This window comes from Cyclopterus lumpus, chromosome 15 (assembly GCF_009769545.1).
Source record: "Cyclopterus lumpus isolate fCycLum1 chromosome 15, fCycLum1.pri, whole genome shotgun sequence".
NCBI lineage: Eukaryota > Metazoa > Chordata > Actinopteri > Perciformes > Cyclopteridae > Cyclopterus > Cyclopterus lumpus.
The window spans coordinates 25243331-25263199 of NC_046980.1; the positions used below are offsets into that span (position 1 = coordinate 25243331).

Genomic DNA, 19869 nt, shown 5'->3' on the forward strand with positions numbered 1-19869 from the left:
CTGCATGCCGTTGCTAGCGTAGGATATAAGAGATGGAGAGTGAGTGTTTGCAGACGATACGTTTCTCTACGCATCCAAGCTTTATTTACCTCTTCATACACAGGAAACCTTTCAACAGAGTGCTTTACTTTGTGTTTAGATGTTTCAAATGTCATTTTAGAGATCATTTTGCTACCTGAGCATTAATAAAGTATTTGCTTAAGGTAACACAAGCCTAGTCCTGTAGTAAGTTTTTGTTGGACCTACTAACAGAAATGTACCCATTACATTTTAAGGGAGAATTGAAAAAGTATTCTTTTGCAGTGATACAAGTGGGTACTATATATACCTTATATACCTTATATATATATATATATATATATATATATATATAAATAAAAGTACTCATGATGCGGAATGACCCATTTCAGCTTATTTAATTGTTTTTTATATACATAAACATGGCATGCCTTAAGAGAGAGTATAGTACAATATATATTTATATATATGTATATATGTATTTATATACTGTATATATATACATGGCATGCCTTAAGAAAGAGTATAGTACAATATATATATTTATATATATGTATATATGTATTTATATATATATATATATATATATATACATGGCATGCCTTAAGAAAGAGTATAGTATATAATAAACAATATATATATTTATATATACATATATATGGCATGCCTTAAGAAAGAGTATAATACATAATAAATATTGATGAAGCTACATCAATACTAATATATATATATATATTTGTGTATATATATATTTGTATATACGTATATTCATAATTAACTAGCTGAAAATATATATATATATATTTTTATATTTCACTCCTCTCTACTGTAACAACAAAGTTTCCTTTTATTTCAAGAAACCCAATTTACTATAATTTGATTGGTGTAATTAATCTGAAATGCAGTGAGCTGGACAACAAAGAACATGACCGTAAATAAGATCAAATTAAAAAACGAGACTTAATCATTAATAAGGTTACCGGTGCCACGGAAAATATGCACAGCACCTCCCTCGTTTTGGAGAACATATCGACTCTGCTGCTGTATGATGCCTACAATTACTAAATGAAGTCATGATTATAATTAAATAACTAGGCTACATATGAATACTGGCAGGGAACAAATAGAATATCAATCAAGACTGAGGAAAAGGGCCTCAGCTAAGTTTAAATATCACACAGAGTCCAGGTGTAAGAAACATATTTGGAACATAGCATGTGAGTCATGGCCCTAAACCGACCATGACTCATATGTGATGTATACAGTGTGGTAAAAAGATCAAGCTAAATACATTAATCTGAAAGAAATTCAGCAAAGTTGACATCCTATGAATTATCCTTTTTGTTAATGATGTTTGAATCTTTTTTTCCTTTTAACAATGATGTCCCATTGAGAAGCTGCACTGCACCAGGAGGTCATACCCGTCCTCCTGCACCCGAGGGCGAGATGTCAGAGAGCAAATCAAACACTGAATGACTTATTAACAGTCATCTGCAGACTGGGTGGCTCATCAACTCTTTTAATGGCCTTCTTAATACCCTTTCTAATGAGCCAAAGAGCCTTTTCACAGCAGACGTGTTGAGTGTTCTGGTCTCTGGTCTGAGCACCAACGTGTTGCTGCAACATTGTTTTATTCACATCAACAGCAGACGTGTGCCTCATTCTTTAAATGTGCCTGCTGGCAGTCGGCGTAATGGCATGCATCATCCAATGAGATCTAAAAAAACTATCTCAACTGTTTCAGAACAAGTAGATAATATATAAGTGCATATTCATATATGTGGAGATGACCATATATAACTTGTATTGCATGTACTCGGACATGGCCAGGGAACGTAATGAACACATCCATGAGTTCCACCAAAACCACGATGTTCTGCATCGCTGACACTGTAGAACAATGTAACACAATGTACAACAATTTAAGGATCTGTATACAGTCTGTGAGACAGTCAATGTGTGGTGTTCAATGTAGGCTCCAGAAGGTCTTTAATGATTCCTTGTGGGCAGAATGGATAGCGCTCGTACAGGAAGTCATCATGGCGTCACAAGAACTCTCTCCCAATAAAACGTTAATCTAACTAATATTGCTCCTTCATCAATGAGGAAGTGAGCTGCCGCTTTCTTCAGGGGGCGTGGCCAGATTATCCAGCTTGACTGAATGAGCCTGTGCTGGAGCAGGTTCACATTGTTGGATGTGTTGCTATGGTGATTTTTCCAAACTTGCTTCGAGGAACCGAAAAGCCTCGCTTGGATCTCATCCGCAAAATGATCCCGCTAACCACGTTAGCCAGGTAGAGAAATAGGGCCCAGTTCTCTGGTCTGAGCACCAACGTGTTGCTGCATCATTCACACATCAGAAAGTCAAACCTCTGATTCCTGGAGGAGTTGATCTTCTCCGGCCAGTTGACCGAGGGAAGGGAAACCCGGTTGGTTGGAGCTTATCCAGTGAGCAGTGATGAAGCTGCTGTTATATAAACAACAAACGTTATTGTTGGCATAGCTGTTTGTTGATCTGCGGTGACAGTCAATAACAAGACAACATAAGGAACATATTTCACTTGAATATTTGAATAATAAACAATTGATTTTACAATTTGTTAGTTCAAATTATTAATATTTTAATATGTCACATCAGTGAATTCAGAAAGGGGAAACATAAAATAATTTCACATGATATTTAACAACTGTTTGATGCACTTTTCAGTTCAACTAACTTACCTAATCAAGTCTGGTACTATTTTAGATTGTGCGCCCCATATTAATAAAGTGACCAAAGTGTAATTCTTACATCTGAGACATGTACTGACCCAGCTCCATGCAGAACCATTAAGGAGCGCCTCCATCTCCAGTAAGCTCCACGACTGCACCACGATCTGTGGAGAGGCTGCAACCTCTCCACAGCTGTGCTGCTAGACAACCACAAAGAGAGACCACATCCCTCCAGCCTCAGTGAGCTCCAGGGTCCTTGTGGAAGTCCTGATCCTCGTCTCTGAAGCTCGAAGCGTTCAGGACCACATCACAGACTCACTGATGCTCTGTGAACCCCCAGATCCTCCTCTGCTGCTTTCTGGTTCCTCAAAACCCCTCGAAATAGAACATTTTGGGTTAGATAACCCTAATTACATTAATATATAATGGTCTCACTTAAATATCGAGTATAGAAAGTTGTCCCATAACATAGGTATGTTGTCACAATGCGGGGCAAGTTGTCACATATTGTTTCAATATATATATAGATATATATATATATATCTATATATATAAGAACATGTATAAAACACGATTCTCTCCTTTGAAAGGGCCTCTCAGTGTGCTGTGTGTGGACCCTCGAGCTCTGTCGGGGGACCAATCAGAATGTCCCAGTCGGGACACGTGGTGTGAACGTTTGTTGTTGCTCCCTTGAAGAAGAAAACCTCCCAAAGTAGTTGGAAAAACAAAAAGTCTGAAATAAAAGACTGCCATCACACGATTACACCAGGGTAAAGTATATGAACAACTAGATTGAATCTTTAATCTTTAATTATGTTCCTTTGTCTCCGCAGTTTTCTAACTTTACTCTAATGTCTGGTCAATGAAGTTTATAAACAGCAAACAACGGAAGTGGTTAATCGCGGTACTTTGACCGTGAGAAAGAAACACGATGTTTTTACATTTGCTTCAGCCTTTTTGTCAATGAGATAGTGCAGTATAGACACCACGGACACACACCACGAATCTAAAACCAAATGTGTAATTGTGTGAAGTAATTACTCTTTCCTATTGTTTTAGCACAGAGCGTATCGTTTTATTTTGAAACGTATAGGCGGAAGTAGTTTCTTCCCTTGGCTTGTTTTTCAGCTCGGAGCTTCTCAGGAGACTTCAGGGACCATGGAGGCAGCTCGCGGGACACGTCCTCGTTCTTCCTCTCGTGAAAGTAAGACGTGCCTATTAATTCGCAGAAGATAACAACACGCGACATATGGAGCTATAATGTCATCATGTCACCCGCCACGCGTCGGAGCGGACTTCTCTTTCGCCAGCTGGAAAACAACTTCTCAGGCAAGTCCCGGTGAAGTCCGCCGCCCTTTGTGTGGCGAGCTGCCGCGTTGTGTCGCCGGGTGAGTCTGGAAGTTGGCGACAGGCGACACAACGCGGCCGCTTGTGTCGCCTGTCGCCAACTTCCAGACTCCAGGGGCATTGTTGCGTTGTAGTAACGCAGCATGTAACGTTATGCGCGAAGAATCCTGCGCGACGTGTTGCACGAGTTTATCGCCACCTGTCGCGCGACGTCAGTGTTGAACCAGCCCGGGTGACATTGGTTTTGTTTTCAACGACACGTCCACAGGGAAAAGTGTTGTCTGAACTCTGTTTTAAGAGCTAATGAAGACTCTTGTTGCTGCAAGTGATCTTTCTTCTGACTCCAGTAGTTGTGGTTCTCACCTGACTGCAGCGATGTAGAAGTGTACGCTGTAAATGGACCAGTACTGCTTTTCTAGTCTTCCGACAACTCAAAGCACTTTAACACTATTTGTCATCATTCACCCACTGGTGGGAGGAGCTAAGGTCCCACCTGTCCATCAGCAGTAACTAACATTCACACACTGGTGGGAGGAGCTAAGGTCCCACCTGTCCATCAGCAGTAACTAACATTCACACACTGATGGGAGGAGCTAAGGTCCCACCTGTCCATCAGCAGTAACCAACATTCACACACTGATGGGAGGAGCTAAGGTTCCACCTGTCCATCAGCAGTATCTAACATTCACACACTGATGGGAGGAGCTAAGGTCCCACCTGTCCATCAGCAGTATCTAACATTCACACACAGTATCTAAGGTCCCACCTGTCCATCAGCAGTAACCAACATTCACACATTGATGGGAGGAGCTAAGGTTCCACCTGTCCGTCAGGAGTAACTAACATTCACACACTGATGGGAGGAGCTAAGTTTCCACCTGTCCGTCAGGAGTAACTAACATTCACACACTGATGGGAGGAGCTAAGGTCCCACCTGTCCATCAGCAGTATCTAACATTCACACACAGTATCTAAGGTCCCACCTGTCCATCAGCAGTAACCAACATTCACACACTGATGGGAGGAGCTAAGGTTCCACCTGTCCATCAGCAGTAACCAACATTCACACATTGATGGGAGGAGCTAAGGTTCCACCTGTCCGTCAGGAGTAACTAACATTCACACACTGATGGGAGGAGCTAAGGTTCCACCTGTCCGTCAGGAGTAACTAACATTCACACACTGATGGGAGGAGCTAAGGTTCCACCTGTCCATCAGGAGTAACATTCATTCCCCGTAGAACAGCTACGGGAGACATTTAGGGTGAAGTGTCTTGCCCAAGGACACATCGACATGGCTAGCGGAGCCGGGCATCGAACCGCCGATCCTCTGATTGAATGACGCCCCTGCACAACACTGAGCCACAGTCGTCCCACACGGTTGGGGGTGTTCAGCTACCCAGACTTCACTGCTGTGTGGCTCCAGGTCTCTCCCAGCTCCTGTGGGAAGTAACTGTCTCTTTAGCCGCTAAACTCTGCGCTATGTTCACCAGTTAGTCTCTGACTGGGGTTAGGTTAGCGAGTGGTGTGCAGTGGCTTTTAGGGAGAGCAGTGAGAGTGAACCAACACAGAGTTCCACACCCACTCATGTTAATCATCCTGTAAACGGGTGTTTATTTATGCAGTGTTAAAGATTTAACAGGAAATTTTACTTTTGTATTTGTTGTTATTTGATAACTGCTAATAAATAAAACAATTTGTATAAGGGCAAGTAAAGATAAAGTTTGTGTGAATTGATTTCTGACCCGCTATTGACAAAGACAATCTTAATTTTACAATCTTAAATAATTGAAAAATATCAATTTTGAGTGTTTAGATTGCTGTTTTTATTTTGGTCTTTTCTTGTTTGTTTGCAACATGGCAGATAAGGAGAGAACATACTTGTCACAGAGCTGCAAAAAAACCCCCACATGAATGTCTCCACGGCTCTAATGTTCTCTTTTCGTCCCTCAGGCCGAGGCCCACAGAGGAGGCTCTGAAGACCCCGTGTCCACCAGCACGATGAGTCAGTCACGCAGGCAGGAGGGGAAGGGCAGTTTCTTCAAGGTGCGTGCCATTATAAGTTATAAGTGTGAGGAAAAGTCATCTCTCTCAGAACTGTAAGGAGAGTAGGCATTAGCCATTCAGGTTTATTTAAAGATCCTGGACTGTGTGATCTGTCCGGGTGGGGTGGGGGTTAAACCTTCCAGTTACAGGCTAAGTCCTGGAGAAGATTCAAGAGGAGTAGAGATGGAGCCGGCCTGACTCAGCTTTTCTCTCTTTATCAACTTCGCTTGGTAAAGCTCAGTTTCTCCTGGATTGCTTCACAGCTATTTAGTTAAGGACGAGCGAGCGTCACATTCAACTAACGGGAAATAGGGCTCTCATCAAATGTTCCAGACAAGACTGAATACAGGATCTGACTGTATACATCTGACCACAACATGGTTTTACGTAATCATTGAATTGGTATCTCTATTTTTTGTGACACCCTGTGAATAATAAAGTCACTGTAACACTTCTGTTACCCCTGTGAGCCTCGCGCAGCACAATGACGGTAGCACACTCAAATCGTGGTTCTCAAAGCATTTATTATTATTATTATTATTATTGTTGTTGTTATTGCGGGTACTGTACAAGCTGCCTGGGCTTCCCGTCCACTCTGCTGTTTCTATTGGCTAGAGACACAATCAAAGATTGACTGAGGCTGATTACACCTCTACCCGTTCCTGAACCACTCCCCCTCTCAGTCCTCTGTGCAGATGGGCCCAACCATGCCACCACAGTTGCTATAATAATAATTAATAATATTATTATTTAAAAAGCACTCAAAGGCATGGTAAAAACAGAGATAATAGAAGCAATAACAATATGAACAAAGCAATTAAATGACAACAAATGAAGAAAAACCAACAACAACTATAACACTAAACGACAACACGTCATGTTATTTGTTTTGCGTGACCCAAAGAAAATGTGGTTGCTTGTTACTCAGGATACTATTTAGCATTGTAATGCATCAAATCCATGAATTAAAATGATTGAAATCCAGCACCAGTAGTATGAGATGATGCGTTTAGGGGTCTTTGTATGGAACAACAGAGAAAATAATCCAAAGCACAACATCAACTCGTACTGCCTGTAGTTTGCAGCCTAGAGTACTCGACTGTCTGTTAGAAACCAGTTCAGACTGGTCCTTGCCCAGCGTTTAGTGTGACTGGTAATCTGCAGCCTGTGATGATTACAGGCCGGCCTTAAACACTCACAGCCCTAAAGTTTAACCACGGCGAGCAAGCGAGAAGGGAAATGAAATACGAAGGTGGTATCCAGGAATCTTCACTCGAGAGATAAACCGCTCTAATAGTACAGGCCAAATTGTCATGTGGGTATCTTATGACAGTGGTGCTCGACCTTCAGTGCTATACCCCCTGTAAAATGTGAGTACCCCCTGACCAGTGCAAAACAGTTTGGGTTGAAAAAAAGATGTAATACAGAGCATTGTGCCATTAGTGTGTGATTTGATCTTGAATATATACAATTCAGTTTATGAACCAACAATTGTATACTATTGAATATTTATTAAATAACCACTTTTAATGGATTTTTTTAATGGTTGCTCATTTTAAATATATATTACCAAGCACATACTTTCCTCATGAGAAGGATTTTATTAGTTAACGGTGGTTTTATTTTAATGCAGTAAGGCACTTGACCTTGTGGAATTCTCTGTATGCAATCACGCGGCAGTCTCAAATATCGGCCTTGGTTTCCTTTGTAAAAGTTGTCCTGAATTTTACAGCAAGAGCTCGGCAGTTAACAGAAAGGTTGAGAGAGAGGGGGGAGATCACTTGCAGCCAAGGACCACAAGTCCAAATTGAACCCAGACCGGTGCTATAAGGACTCGGCTGTAGTATCTGGGTGCCCGCTCGACCAGGTGAGCCATCGCGGTGTACTATCCTCAAAATATCTGCAACATTTGTGTTGCTGTAGCACTTTTCCACCTAATGTATGCAATCGCGTTTTTCATAGTTGAACCTTTTGCTTGCAGACATTGTTTGCAAACATGTTAAAAAAGTAAGAAGAAAAAGGAAACTCCAGGGCCCAATGCAGATTGTGCTCCTGTTATTTAAATGTTTGAGATTGTTAATCTCCCCCCCCCCCCTCCCCAAGTCTTCAGGCGCTGCCTCCTCTCCAGGGGACATGTAGGCCGCGTTTAAGAGTTCCTCATAGAGCTCCTTCCACCGCCCGACGATGTACCCCGTCTGGAGATCAACAGGTGGATCGTTGCGGTTGCAGCCGTAAAACAGGTGCTGCACCGGTCTCAATTTACTCTGTAGGGGGGCCGGGCTCAGCCTTAGAGATAGGGTAAGGAGATGAGTTTCCTCCTTAGGGCTCAGCCTTAGAGATAGGGTAAGGAGATGCGTTTCCTCTGTAGGGATCAGCCTTAGAGATAGGGTAAGGAGATGAGTTTCCTCCTTAGGGCTCAGTCTTAGAGATAGGGTAAGGAGATGAGTTTCCTCCTTAGGGCTCAGCCTTAGAGATAGGGTAAGGAGATGAGTTTCCTCTGTAGGGCTCAGCCTTAGAGATAGGGTAAGGAGATGAGTTTCCTCCTTAGGGCTCAGCCTTAGAGATAGGGTAAGGAGATGAGTTTCCTCCTTAGGGCTCAGCCTTAGAGATAGGGTAAGGAGATGAGTTTCCTCTGTAGGGCTCAGCCTTAGAGATAGGGTAAGGAGATGAGTTTCCTCCTTAGGGCTCAGCCTTAGAGATAGGGTAAGGAGATGAGTTTCCTCCTTAGGGCTCAGCCTTAGAGATAGAGTAAGTAGATGAGTTTCCTCTGTAGGGCTCAGCCTTAGAGATAGGGTAAGGAGATGAGTTTCCTCCTTAGGGCTCAGCCTTAGAGATAGGGTAAGGAGATGAGTTTCTTCTGTTGGGAAGAGGGAAGTCTGGGTCAGCCTGCTGGGTCTGCTGCCTGCCACTGTGACCCAACCTTGTATAAGAGGAAGACAGTGGATGGATTGAGATTCTCAAATGAGCCTTTAACGAATCAAATGAGTCAACTTTTGTGATTTCCTTTAAAACGGCTGAGGGAATTGTTTCCTCTCTCTTCAAGCAGCTGATGTGATGTTGCTCAACAGAGGCATTGCCCAACCATACAGAAAACTGAGAAACGAAACAAATGAAAAGAATCATTCTAAATCCCGGGGAAATAACTGCGAACTGAATCTTTCTCGTCCGGCTCACCCCGCAATATTTGACTGACTAGTTGTATTACCAGGTTTTTGGGGAAATTGTTGCTGAATGATTGCAGTCATCGCTGACCTTGGTGACAAATACAGTATTCTCTAAATGTGTTAACAAAATTTATTTTTTCTGTTATAGGTCTCAACTGTGCATTGGAGTTAGAATTTCTCACAGAGCTCTTTATGTTGGAAAAAAAATTATTGTCATCTGTAAAATGAGCAACAGCCAAATCCCTTGTGGAGCTCCTCTAGTGTTTATTCTTCAAAAATAATAATAAATGAATAAACTTCACATCTATTGAATGATAGTGAGCATTGACACGGAAAACCACCTTTCAAAGCCATTCCGTTGTTGTTGTTTTTGAAATTGTGATTATATACATGCATCTTGATGACATTCATTTGGATTGGGGCACAGAATGCTGTCTTCAATAATAATAATACCTTATTTTTATTATTTGAAATGTAAGTTTGTAATTTTAGGCTGCCTTCAAAAATCTGTCAGCATTTGATCAATAAACAATATGAAGAACATTGGCCTTGGAGATTCAGAGAATCGCTCCTGCCTCCACACGCTAACGGTGCTAACGGTGCTGAACCAGGGGAGGAACCGGGGGTGGGGCTATATGAGCAAGGGGGTGTGGGCTATATGACCAAGCCAGTGGGGCACACTCACATGCACTAAAACGCACACCTGGCCGTCCGGCTAAGTCAACAAAGCACAGCGCAGCTCGGATTACAACACACACCGACATTCTGCTCAGTTAGACGCTACTCCACAAATAGCTGTTTACTGCTAGATTAACGCTCTGAATGTCGTATAGAGGACCGCTACGCAATTCCACTAGATTTGTTATTTATTAGACAAACTGGTTCATTCACTTACACGCTTTCAAGAATAATTTTCTACCAGTGTTCCTCTTTAGTAACTCTGGTTGGTCAGTGGGAAGTGGTTAGACCGAGGGGAGGTTGTCTCGAGAAACACACAGACAGACACACACACACACACACACACAACTTCAAGCTTGCAGAAATTAGAGACAGTCCTTACCTCAAGAAAAAAGAATAGCAAGCGCCTCCACAGATACATGTGGAGTGTTTTATGAACTGATCTCTGACCTGTTATCGTGATGTCTTCTTGGTAGTTGATCGACTCTTTTGCCTGGGAACTCGGCACACTGAAGAAGGAAATGGGGAAGAAAGAGCCAGAAGAAGACCACAAGACGGATCCACTCCTTGGGTGAGTTTACACTGTGTCTGCGCATAATACTTAATACATAATACCGTCAGCTAAATGACATATAATGTAACAATTTAATGCAGTGCTGTTCCCCACGACCACCAGCAGAGAGCGCTCTTTAAAGGCTGTTTGTGAAATGGGATGGCTGACACAAAGCTGTCAACAAACTGTTATGTAGTGTGTTCTGAAGTAGACAGTAGGTAATTATACCATTAGTAATACAACATAAAGTACATTTACTTCTACTACATTTCAGAGGGAAATAGTTAGGCCACTACAGTTATTTACATCTATAATTAAAAGTTGTTTTGCGTTGTTCGTCTAGTGTTTCTTTTCTGAATACTCAGATTATCAATATATTAATTACTTTACTTATTATTTTATTTACAATGATCTCCATCTCTTTTAGTCCTTTTATATTGCTACTATCTATATAAAAGAAAAATCCTGTGTGACTTGACAGTGGGCTTTGAGATATCTTAAAAGTAAAAGCCAACAAACAATGTTATCCATTATTTCAATACTTTTCGTCCCAAATAAAAAAATAAATAGGCAATTTTTTAAAATCTTAATTAGTTTTCTTGGAGTGACCGCTATCGGTTAATAGTCCCTCCTAACGCAGCCGCCTGTGCTGCGTTAACACAGTGAGAGTAACTATCATAATAATAATAATAACTTATGAGAGTAACTATTATGTTACAACATACTTCAGGGTTAGTGTGGAGCTCAGCTGAAGTCCACCTCACTCGTTAGAGTTCTTAGTCACTTCTATTCACCAAATTATTGTTTTATTTTACTTCAGTTTCTCTCCCTTTTCTGCAAAAATAACTATTTTCTGGTGAATGACTATTTCTGTTTTGCTACAGGAACATGGAAGAATTCAAGTACTCCCACTTATCGACTTCATCGCCAACTATGTGTGTCTTTATTTATTATTATTAAACTATGCATACTTTTGTAGCTGCCCCCATTTTTTATTCTATGTATTTTAGTGGAAATGTACTTTATGTGGTGAGTCCAAGCTTTAGTAAGTCTGTTCCACCTCAAAATAGATAATACACTTTACAGATTTTATTTAAATGTTATTTTGTCTCATTGAGACAAAGGGTCTCATTTTCATGGGGAATTCTCTGTAAAAATGAGCTCATTAGTGAAGGAGATATTCCAATCACACGACATCCGGTTGACAGTTGCAGCCCCATTCGTGTTCATCACAGGGACTGAGCACTCCACACGTGTGTTTTCAGACTGGGCGACGAGGTGGGAGGTCTCTTCCTGCAGGCTTCCCCCTGTACTGGGATCAGAGCGGCGCCGGCCCGAGTCAGAGACTCGGGCTACGACTCGCTCCATCGGCGGCTCAGCGTTCTGGACCGACTGGTGCAGACGCACGCCGTGTGGCTGCAGCTGGGCCTCAGCCACCAGGACGCCATGCGTGTACTGCAGAGCCAACCTACCGGGGTAAAGGAACGGCCTTGAGTCCACACTGTTGACTAAAAGCAGAAACAATAACTTTAACACCACAAACCACAGCCTACAAAATTATTGATACCAATAAATTAATCTTCAACAACAACAGTGTATGAAGACACACCTGATCACATCTCTAATTGGCACTTCTTTCCCTCAACCTGAACACTTTGTAATCCAGACAGACACAAGTGATGCATTTAACATGATGTGCTCCGTCAGGAGTTGATTGGTGCGTGGGGGCACATGAGGCCCTCTTTAGAAGAGTGGAAAGCACACTGACATTAATCTCTCAGAAGACACTTGAGTAGCAACACTCCATCGAGGGTGACGTAGTCGTTTCATGTGTTTTTGTATTATGACATTCCCCCCGGCCTGCAGACATTTGTGGTGAGGAAGTCGACTAGCCTGCAGAGGAAAGTCTTATCTGTACGCATGAACAAAGACTCTGCGCTTCCCATCAAGGACTTCCCTGTGAAGGAGAGCCAGTACAGTAAGTTTCCGAGAACCCTTGACTTGTGTTTTTATTTTGACTTTGAAGTCTAGAAGCTGCTTAACAGGTTAATGAGTCCTCCTCCTCTGGCAACTCAAGCTTCGTGACTTGTAGTATCATAGAGGTTTTGATTATCATGACCTCATGTCTAGTGTGTGTGTGTGTGTGTGTGTGTGTGTGTGTGTGTGTGTGTGTGTGTGTGTGTGTGTGTGTGTGTGTGTGTGTGTGTGTGTGTGTGTGTGTGTGTGTGTGTGTGTGTGTGGTGTGTGTGTGTGTGTGTGTGTGTGTGTGTGTGTGTGTGTGTGTGTGTGTGTGTGTGTGTGTGTGTGTGTGTGTGTGTGTGTGTGTGTGTCAACAATGGGCTGAAGGAACCTTTTAGGTCAGGGGTGTCAAACTCATGTTCACCGCGGGCCACATCAGCATTATGTTGCCCTCAAAGGGCCGGTTGTAACTGTAACACTGTATACTTGTAACTACTCCCGAGCATATTGTTAAAAAACTGTTTTTGCATTTGATTATTGTTTATTTAAGTGTAAATATATTGTACATGCATTTCTATAAATGTAAAAATATATATAAGCACATTTCTATAATATTATAAAATATATCAATTTTATTATATTTATTATAACCCACATTACTGTTATCAAAGATCAAACACACATTATTACATGACCTTTGTTCAAAGCTTTTTACGTCACGGTTGAGAAGAACTTAACTCAACAAATAGTGACCTGCTAAGAACATGTGTGACAGATGTGGTCTGGACCAGTGGTTCTCCACTGGTCTGGGGCAATGGTTCTCCACTGGTCTTTGGTAGTGGTTCTCCACTGGTCTGACTGGGACCCACCATCACCCCTAAATGACAACCCAGATCAAGGAACATTTTCAACTTCTCAAATTGATTTAATGAAAATATGATTGCTTGAACCTGAGATAGTAAAGAATCTCACAGTGTGCACAAAACAACTAGTTAGGAATATTCCAAGTCAATTATAAACCCAAAAGTGCATCTTAAGGACACAATGTAAACATAAATAACAATTCAGTAACTTCATACTTTAAAAAAAATATTCAACAGTGCTTTCATGCACAAACATGAAATAAAAGTCTAGTGAGAAGTAGTTTTTAAAAAGTCAGTGCGTTGAGGAGCAGCTTTTAACCACAAACTCTAAATAAAGTAAACAACAAGTGTAATTAAAAAAGATTTGTTAACTTTTCCTATGATTATCTTATTAGTAGGTGAATACTGAAAAACATTAAGCAGCACTCAGTTCCACCTTAGTGTAACACTGACACAGACCTGATGGAGGAATTCATAATGGACTTTTAATTCAAAGTCAATGCACAGACGCGTATGGATGTGATTAACGTGTCATTTCCGCCGGGCGTGTAAATGACGCGATGCGAAACATGCGCCTCATTCGTGCATGCTGAATAGTTTAACTCGGGCGAAAAAAAGTGTGTGAGGCTGTGTCGTTACAGCCAATCAGCATTGAGATGCTGCGCCTGACGTCACGCCGTTGAATCAGACTATGGAGGATAAGTAGATAGTCTGGAAGCGGCCGTCATCCAGACGCAGTTCCTGGAGAAGCTGTGTGCGGCTACGGATAATATAATATATCAGATTAATATTATGAACCCAGAAACAAGGGCTTGATGGTCCGACGTTTGTGGGACTTCCACAACACGTGCAAAGCAAAAATAGTGGTTATTTCTTTCATGGTGGACCGCGGTAATGAACTGTTTCCATGGCGATGAGTCACGCCTCCTCTCCAGTGTTTAGAGCGCGAATGAGTCGACTGATCACAAATAGTCCGGCAAGTAAAGCAACGCGAGAGTTCGTTTCTCTTTTGGTGTCAACGCAGCATGAAGGAGAGTGAACAGACTCCGCTGCAGAAAAAATGACCTTCAAAATAAAAGCACATGATTTCTTTCATAATTTTTTTTTAAAGAAAAGGTGATCATACGTCTTTCAAGCCGTCGCAGGCCACATAAAATGATGTGGCCAGATTCGGCCCGCGGGCCTTGTGTTTGACACCTGTGTTTCAGGTCCTTGAAAAGTAGTCACGACAACAATGAGCTGAAGGAACCTTTTATGTTTGGTAACATGGATGGGGAATTTACTTTTCTTCTTCCTTCTCTCTCACCCCATCCAAATGAATATGTCAATAAACCCACTGTTCTTTTCTTCCTTGTTCTGTTCTATTTTCAGTTAACCTGAAAAAAAGGGGTTTTCCTGACGCTTTTACTCAAACACCTCAGTGCTCTGAATGTGTGTTGTTGTTCTGGTGTGTGCTGACACTTTGGCACTAAACTGGAATTTCCAAAAGCTTAGCTGTCGAGAGAAGGTGCCTGCGTGTGAATCACGGCACACGGCAACCTTTACCCTCCGTTTTTTTTGCTGACTACTGGTAAAAGGTTGGAGACTCTTTCTTGTCTCTCTTATGACCTGAAGAGAAAAGACACATAAACACACATTTCTCATTCATTGAGAGATGCTTCATGTTCACATCATGTCTTCCTCACGAGGATCTGAGTATTTCCTTTATTCTGCAGAAGTTTTAACCCGAGAGATGCACAATGCAAATGCAAAACCTTTTTCTGCTTATCATTTTGAAGCCTTTAGGTTTAATATGTGTGTATGTGCGAGTGGAGGCACGTCCGCCGAGTATTCAATTCAATTCAGTTTATTTTGTATAGCCCAATATCACAAATTAGGAATTTGCCTCGGAGGGCTTTACAATCTGTACACATACGACATCCCTGACCTTTGACCTCACATCGGATCAGGAAAAACTCCCCAAAAATAACCTTTCACAGGGAAAAAAGGGAAGAAACCTTCAGGAGAGCAATCGAGGAGGATCCCTCTCCCCGGATGGACAGATGAATAGATGTCATGTGACCAGATGAACAGAGTTACATAAACACAATACATGAATATGACAAATGTATGACTGGACCTCCACAATCCATGAAATAGAAGGAGGTAGAGAGGAGGCAGGGGCGATCAGCAGGGCATGCCCCAGCAGCCTATAAGCCTATAGCAGCATATCAAGGGGCTGGACCAGGGCAAACCTGATTCAGCCCTAACTATAAGCACTATTAAAGAGGAAAGTCTTAAGTCTATTCTTAAATGAGGTGACTGTGTCTGCCTCCCGGACTGAAAGTGGAAGCTGGTTCCATAAAAGAGGAGCTTGATAACTGAAGGCTCTGGCTCCCATCCTACTTTTTAGGACTCTAGGAACCACAAGTAGCCCCGCATTTAGTGAGCAGCTCTCTAGTGGGGCAATATGGTACTACAAGCTCCTTAAGATATGATGGTGCATCACCAATCAAGGCTTTGTAGGTGAGGAGAAGAATTTTAAATGTGATTCTTGATTTTACAGGGAGCCAGTGCAGAGCAGCTAATACAGGAGTCATGTGATCTCTTTTCTTAGTTTTTGTGAGTACACGAGCTGCAGCATTCTGGATCAACTGGAGGGATTTAAGAGACTTATTAGAGCAGCCTGATAATAAGGAGTTGCAGTAATCTAGTCATCTAGTAAGTCATCTTGCAATCAAATGTTCATACGTGCAAGTGCACATTGCTGTTCCCACTGGACACAACTATGGTCCTATGATACCTTCAAGTCCTTCATATTCAGTATTGTAAAGCACTGAAGTGTAAACCTTCAAATGACGTGGATCTGTTACTGCCGTCATTGCAACGGGTCTGTAAGCCGTTTGTATTGCCGACATACGTTTTATTCCTTTTATTGCATATGTTTTCCTGCCAGGGTTTCAGTTTTTATTTTTAGTGATTATTTGTTATTGTTGCTATTTGTTTCAATTTGTTGACACTTATAATACCAGTTGTATTACGTTATCCTCGTTATGTCTCGTGAAAAGGTTTTCTGTGTCCTGACCTCGTTGTGCTCTTCCTGCAGCCTTCTCCTTGCTGGGCTCCGGCCTGAGCTTCGCTGACCTGTTCCGTCTGGTGGCTTTTTGCTGCATCAGCAGGTGAGTCTCAGAAACACTTATTAATATGATCCACCTTTCACCTTTATGTTTAATACACATGATGGGAGGGCACCTCCTCCTCACTCTGGTCACATAATGCTGCATTCTTTCTACTGACCACCAGGGGGCGACTCCTCTGGTCGTATAGAAGTCTATGCTTCATGTGTTAAAGCTGCATTCTCTATCCTGACCACCAGGGGGCGACTCCTGGTTGTATAGAAGTCTATATAAATGACTCTACCTCTCTTGATTTATTCCCTCAGTAAACATTGTAAACATGAGTTTATGGTCTCAATCTCTAGTTTCAAGTCTTCTTCAATACAGCATGATGTTCATTTAGTAAATTATGGACATTTAGAGTCCAACAGACCATATAGCAGTGTATGCTTTAGGGCGGGGCTACACGGTGATTGACAGGTTGCTGCCACAGCCATAGACAACTTTTCTGTCACTCCTATGCAGTCCAAATATGGTCACATGCGTTGGCTAGTTGCAAAACGGCCATAATCCAAGATGGCGATGTTTACTGTTATGAGGTATTTGTAGTTGACCTCAGCTCTCGATGATGATGATGATTTATTTCCGGGTATGGTGCGACATGAGACACACTAAACACGGACACACAAATTCCAAGGTAAAAAACACAGCTTAGCATGTTTTAATGACTCGCACTCTATCTGTATTAATTTAGTCAAATACGTTGCATTGTTTCCTGAATACCCTAAATCCCATTTGACATATTTGTCACCTTTTGGTTCTCAGGTGGTCATTTCTCACATTAAAGGTGTCCTCTCAGTTCCCTCTGACCGAGCCGATCTCTTTCTCTTCTCAGGGATCTGTTGCCCTTCACTCTGAAGCTTCCAGAAGTCATCGCCTCAGCCACAACGTCGGCCGATCTGGAGGAGGTGGCAAAACTTGGAGCAGGTTTGTGCTCAAGTCTGAATGTTTGGGGAACCACACGCATTTATTTGGGGGAATGAGAGAGCTGCTGGCAGGCTCATGATGAAATGCTGTGTGAAGAGGATGTTTCTTTGCTGTATCTGCAGAAGAAAACAACATACAATATTGTGTTTTGTATGTTATGAGTTCTGCTCATAACATTTGCAAATTAATTAGTGTATAAATTAGGAGTGTAGTAGGACTGAAGACATGTTTACATCGCTAGAGAGAGGTTTTGGGCAGATGTATAGTATCACATTCTTGTCATTATATGTGTCATCATAAATCATAAATGTCCTTATTGCAGCTACAGAGACACTTCTCCAGTCAGTTTGAATCAATCATCAGTGCCTTTGCAGCTAAACTGGTGTGTGAACTTCTCAGGCTCTTGCTGATTCAGCGGTTTACTTCATCCCACATCTGGAGAGTAGAAATCTAGTTGTTTTTTCCCTGAGACTTAAGAACCCATCTCAACCCCCTTTCTGTCCATTCGGGGTCCTGTGACTCGTCTGAGAGCTATCATTTGTCCCTCGGCCTCTTTGAAACTTCATGACACGCGATGATTCAACAAGACTCCCAATGTTTCAAACACATATTATCTTTCTATATCATTTTTTCTCAGCCTCTCTTTCTCTCCGTCTCTCTTTTTATTCATTCATAAAAGGGTTCCTGTTTAGGGCACTGACACAATGTTGGGTTTTGTGCCAATGGAGGTGCTTTGAGTTCTAACGTACAAGCCACATCAATGGCTGGTGAAGACGAGAAGAGAGCACTGTCACGGTGTCATGTTACCTGTTGTATGGCTCCACCTGTAAGGACTGCAGTGTGTTGTCTTTTGTGATGCCCTTTTGAAGCGACATCTGTTTGTTGTGAAGTTCAAATGATCAACTGAATGTATGAAGCTGAAGTTTAACCAGCCAGAGAGCTAAACTGAGCTGTTGGCCACAATAGTAACCCAAACCATTTCTAACATTGCCAGAAGAAACCAAGCTGTATTTTTACACTGGGATATTAGCCAGCCCTAGGATTATTGTCATGTTATCATAATTAGATTAAACCTACAATAAACTGAAATAAGATTATTTAAAGTTCATTTTGAGGTGATGCGCTAATGCAGTACAATGGTACTGACCTTATTAGGTCGATCAGGTATCAGCCACATGTGACGGATCTACATTTAATACAATTTGTTTGTCAATGTCCTTATATAATTCTGTCATTGCAGGCTGCCAACAGTTTTTTCGGACTGTATTTTTACCAAACAAGTGTGTTTGAAATAACAAGAATGAAATAGTCTTCAAGATGCAGTTGAAAGCTCCAGAAAAAGCTTGAGATTATGTCTCAAACGACTGTTTCCGAGGTCAAGGATGACGTTTCAGTCCAGCTTCTTTCCCGTTTTGTATTGTCTTGTGTTCTGGATCCTAATAGTATTATCCTCTGCAGCTACAGTGGAAGTTCCTGTGAACAAGGAAGGCATCAATAAGATCTACTTTTATCTCCATGAAGTCGGGAGCCAAAGATCTTTTTACTGGCATTTACAAAGCTAATGCACCATTTTATTATTATATATTAGCATGGAGTTACACAAGAATATTAAACTTGACTGACGGGCTCAGCTTTAGTGTTGAAGCATGGTAATCAAAAGTCTCTGCTGAAGTATTTCTCTGTTTGATCCACATCATTGCTACAGAAGGCCTGTGTGTGTGCGTGTGTGTGTGCGTGTGTGTACAGTGTGTACAGTGTGTTAGCTCTATTTCTGGCTCCAGTTTAGCTGTCATACATGTCTAAAAGTCACCCTTGAATTAACTTTGAACCTTCACAGTGTTTACTGTGTGTGTGTGTGTGTGTGTGTGTGTGTTGCACAGGCCACAGCAGCTCTGTGTGAACACGCCTGTGTGTATAACTGAATAATCAAAACATCAAATTGTAAAATATATCTCTAACACATGGAATTATTAAACCTGCATCTGATAGCATAATATTGTCAACAGTAACAGTAACAAACTCAGAGGAAGAAAAGAAGCTAATAGGAGAGCGAGTAAACAAGAGTAGAGTCGGAGGGGAATAGGACCAATGTGCCCGCCCACACACACTTCAACAGGAGTGAGTCACAACGCAGATGAGTGAGTGAGCCAGAGGAGTCAGTCGAGTTTCAGCGGGTTTGTTCTCTGCCATCAGAGCGGTCCAGAGAAGTTCCCCGCCTGGGATCGGCTGAGCTTTGGGATCACTGTGAGTATCGTTGCTCTGTGGTTGTGTGAAGGAGCTGCTTTGTGTCTTCATGCAGCATTGTTCCCACTGTGGTGCGTCTTGTCTTGTTTGGCTCTGTCTGGTACAGCTTGGACTCTAAAGGTTCAACCAATAGTTGTGTTGCGGTAGTCTTTTGAGTTTTCCCTCAGAGGAAAATAACCCTTCCAGTCTGTAGTGATTGTGCAC

General features: G+C 41.9%; 1 protein-coding gene across 3 annotated transcripts; it reads left to right on the forward strand.

Annotated features, from left to right (window-relative positions):
• The first annotated feature begins 3390 nt into the window (after nt 1-3390).
• Nucleotides 3391-17481, forward strand: LOC117744431 (ras and Rab interactor 2-like). 3 transcript variants are annotated; one of them, XM_034552694.1, is made up of 8 exons: nt 3391-3500; nt 3859-4059; nt 6030-6122; nt 10441-10535; nt 11783-11993; nt 12384-12495; nt 16425-16497; nt 17330-17481. In XM_034552694.1, the coding sequence occupies exons 2-8, from the start codon at nt 3991-3993 to the stop codon at nt 17475-17477; spliced, it is 801 nt and encodes a 266-aa protein (XP_034408585.1). In that variant the 5' UTR covers nt 3391-3500; nt 3859-3990; the 3' UTR covers nt 17478-17481. The 3 variants fall into 3 exon arrangements, with proteins under 3 accessions (XP_034408585.1, XP_034408586.1, XP_034408584.1); XM_034552695.1 differs by having other exon boundaries at nt 3859-3934; XM_034552693.1 differs by having other exon boundaries at nt 3392-4059.
• Nucleotides 17482-19869: the final 2388 nt, after the last annotated feature.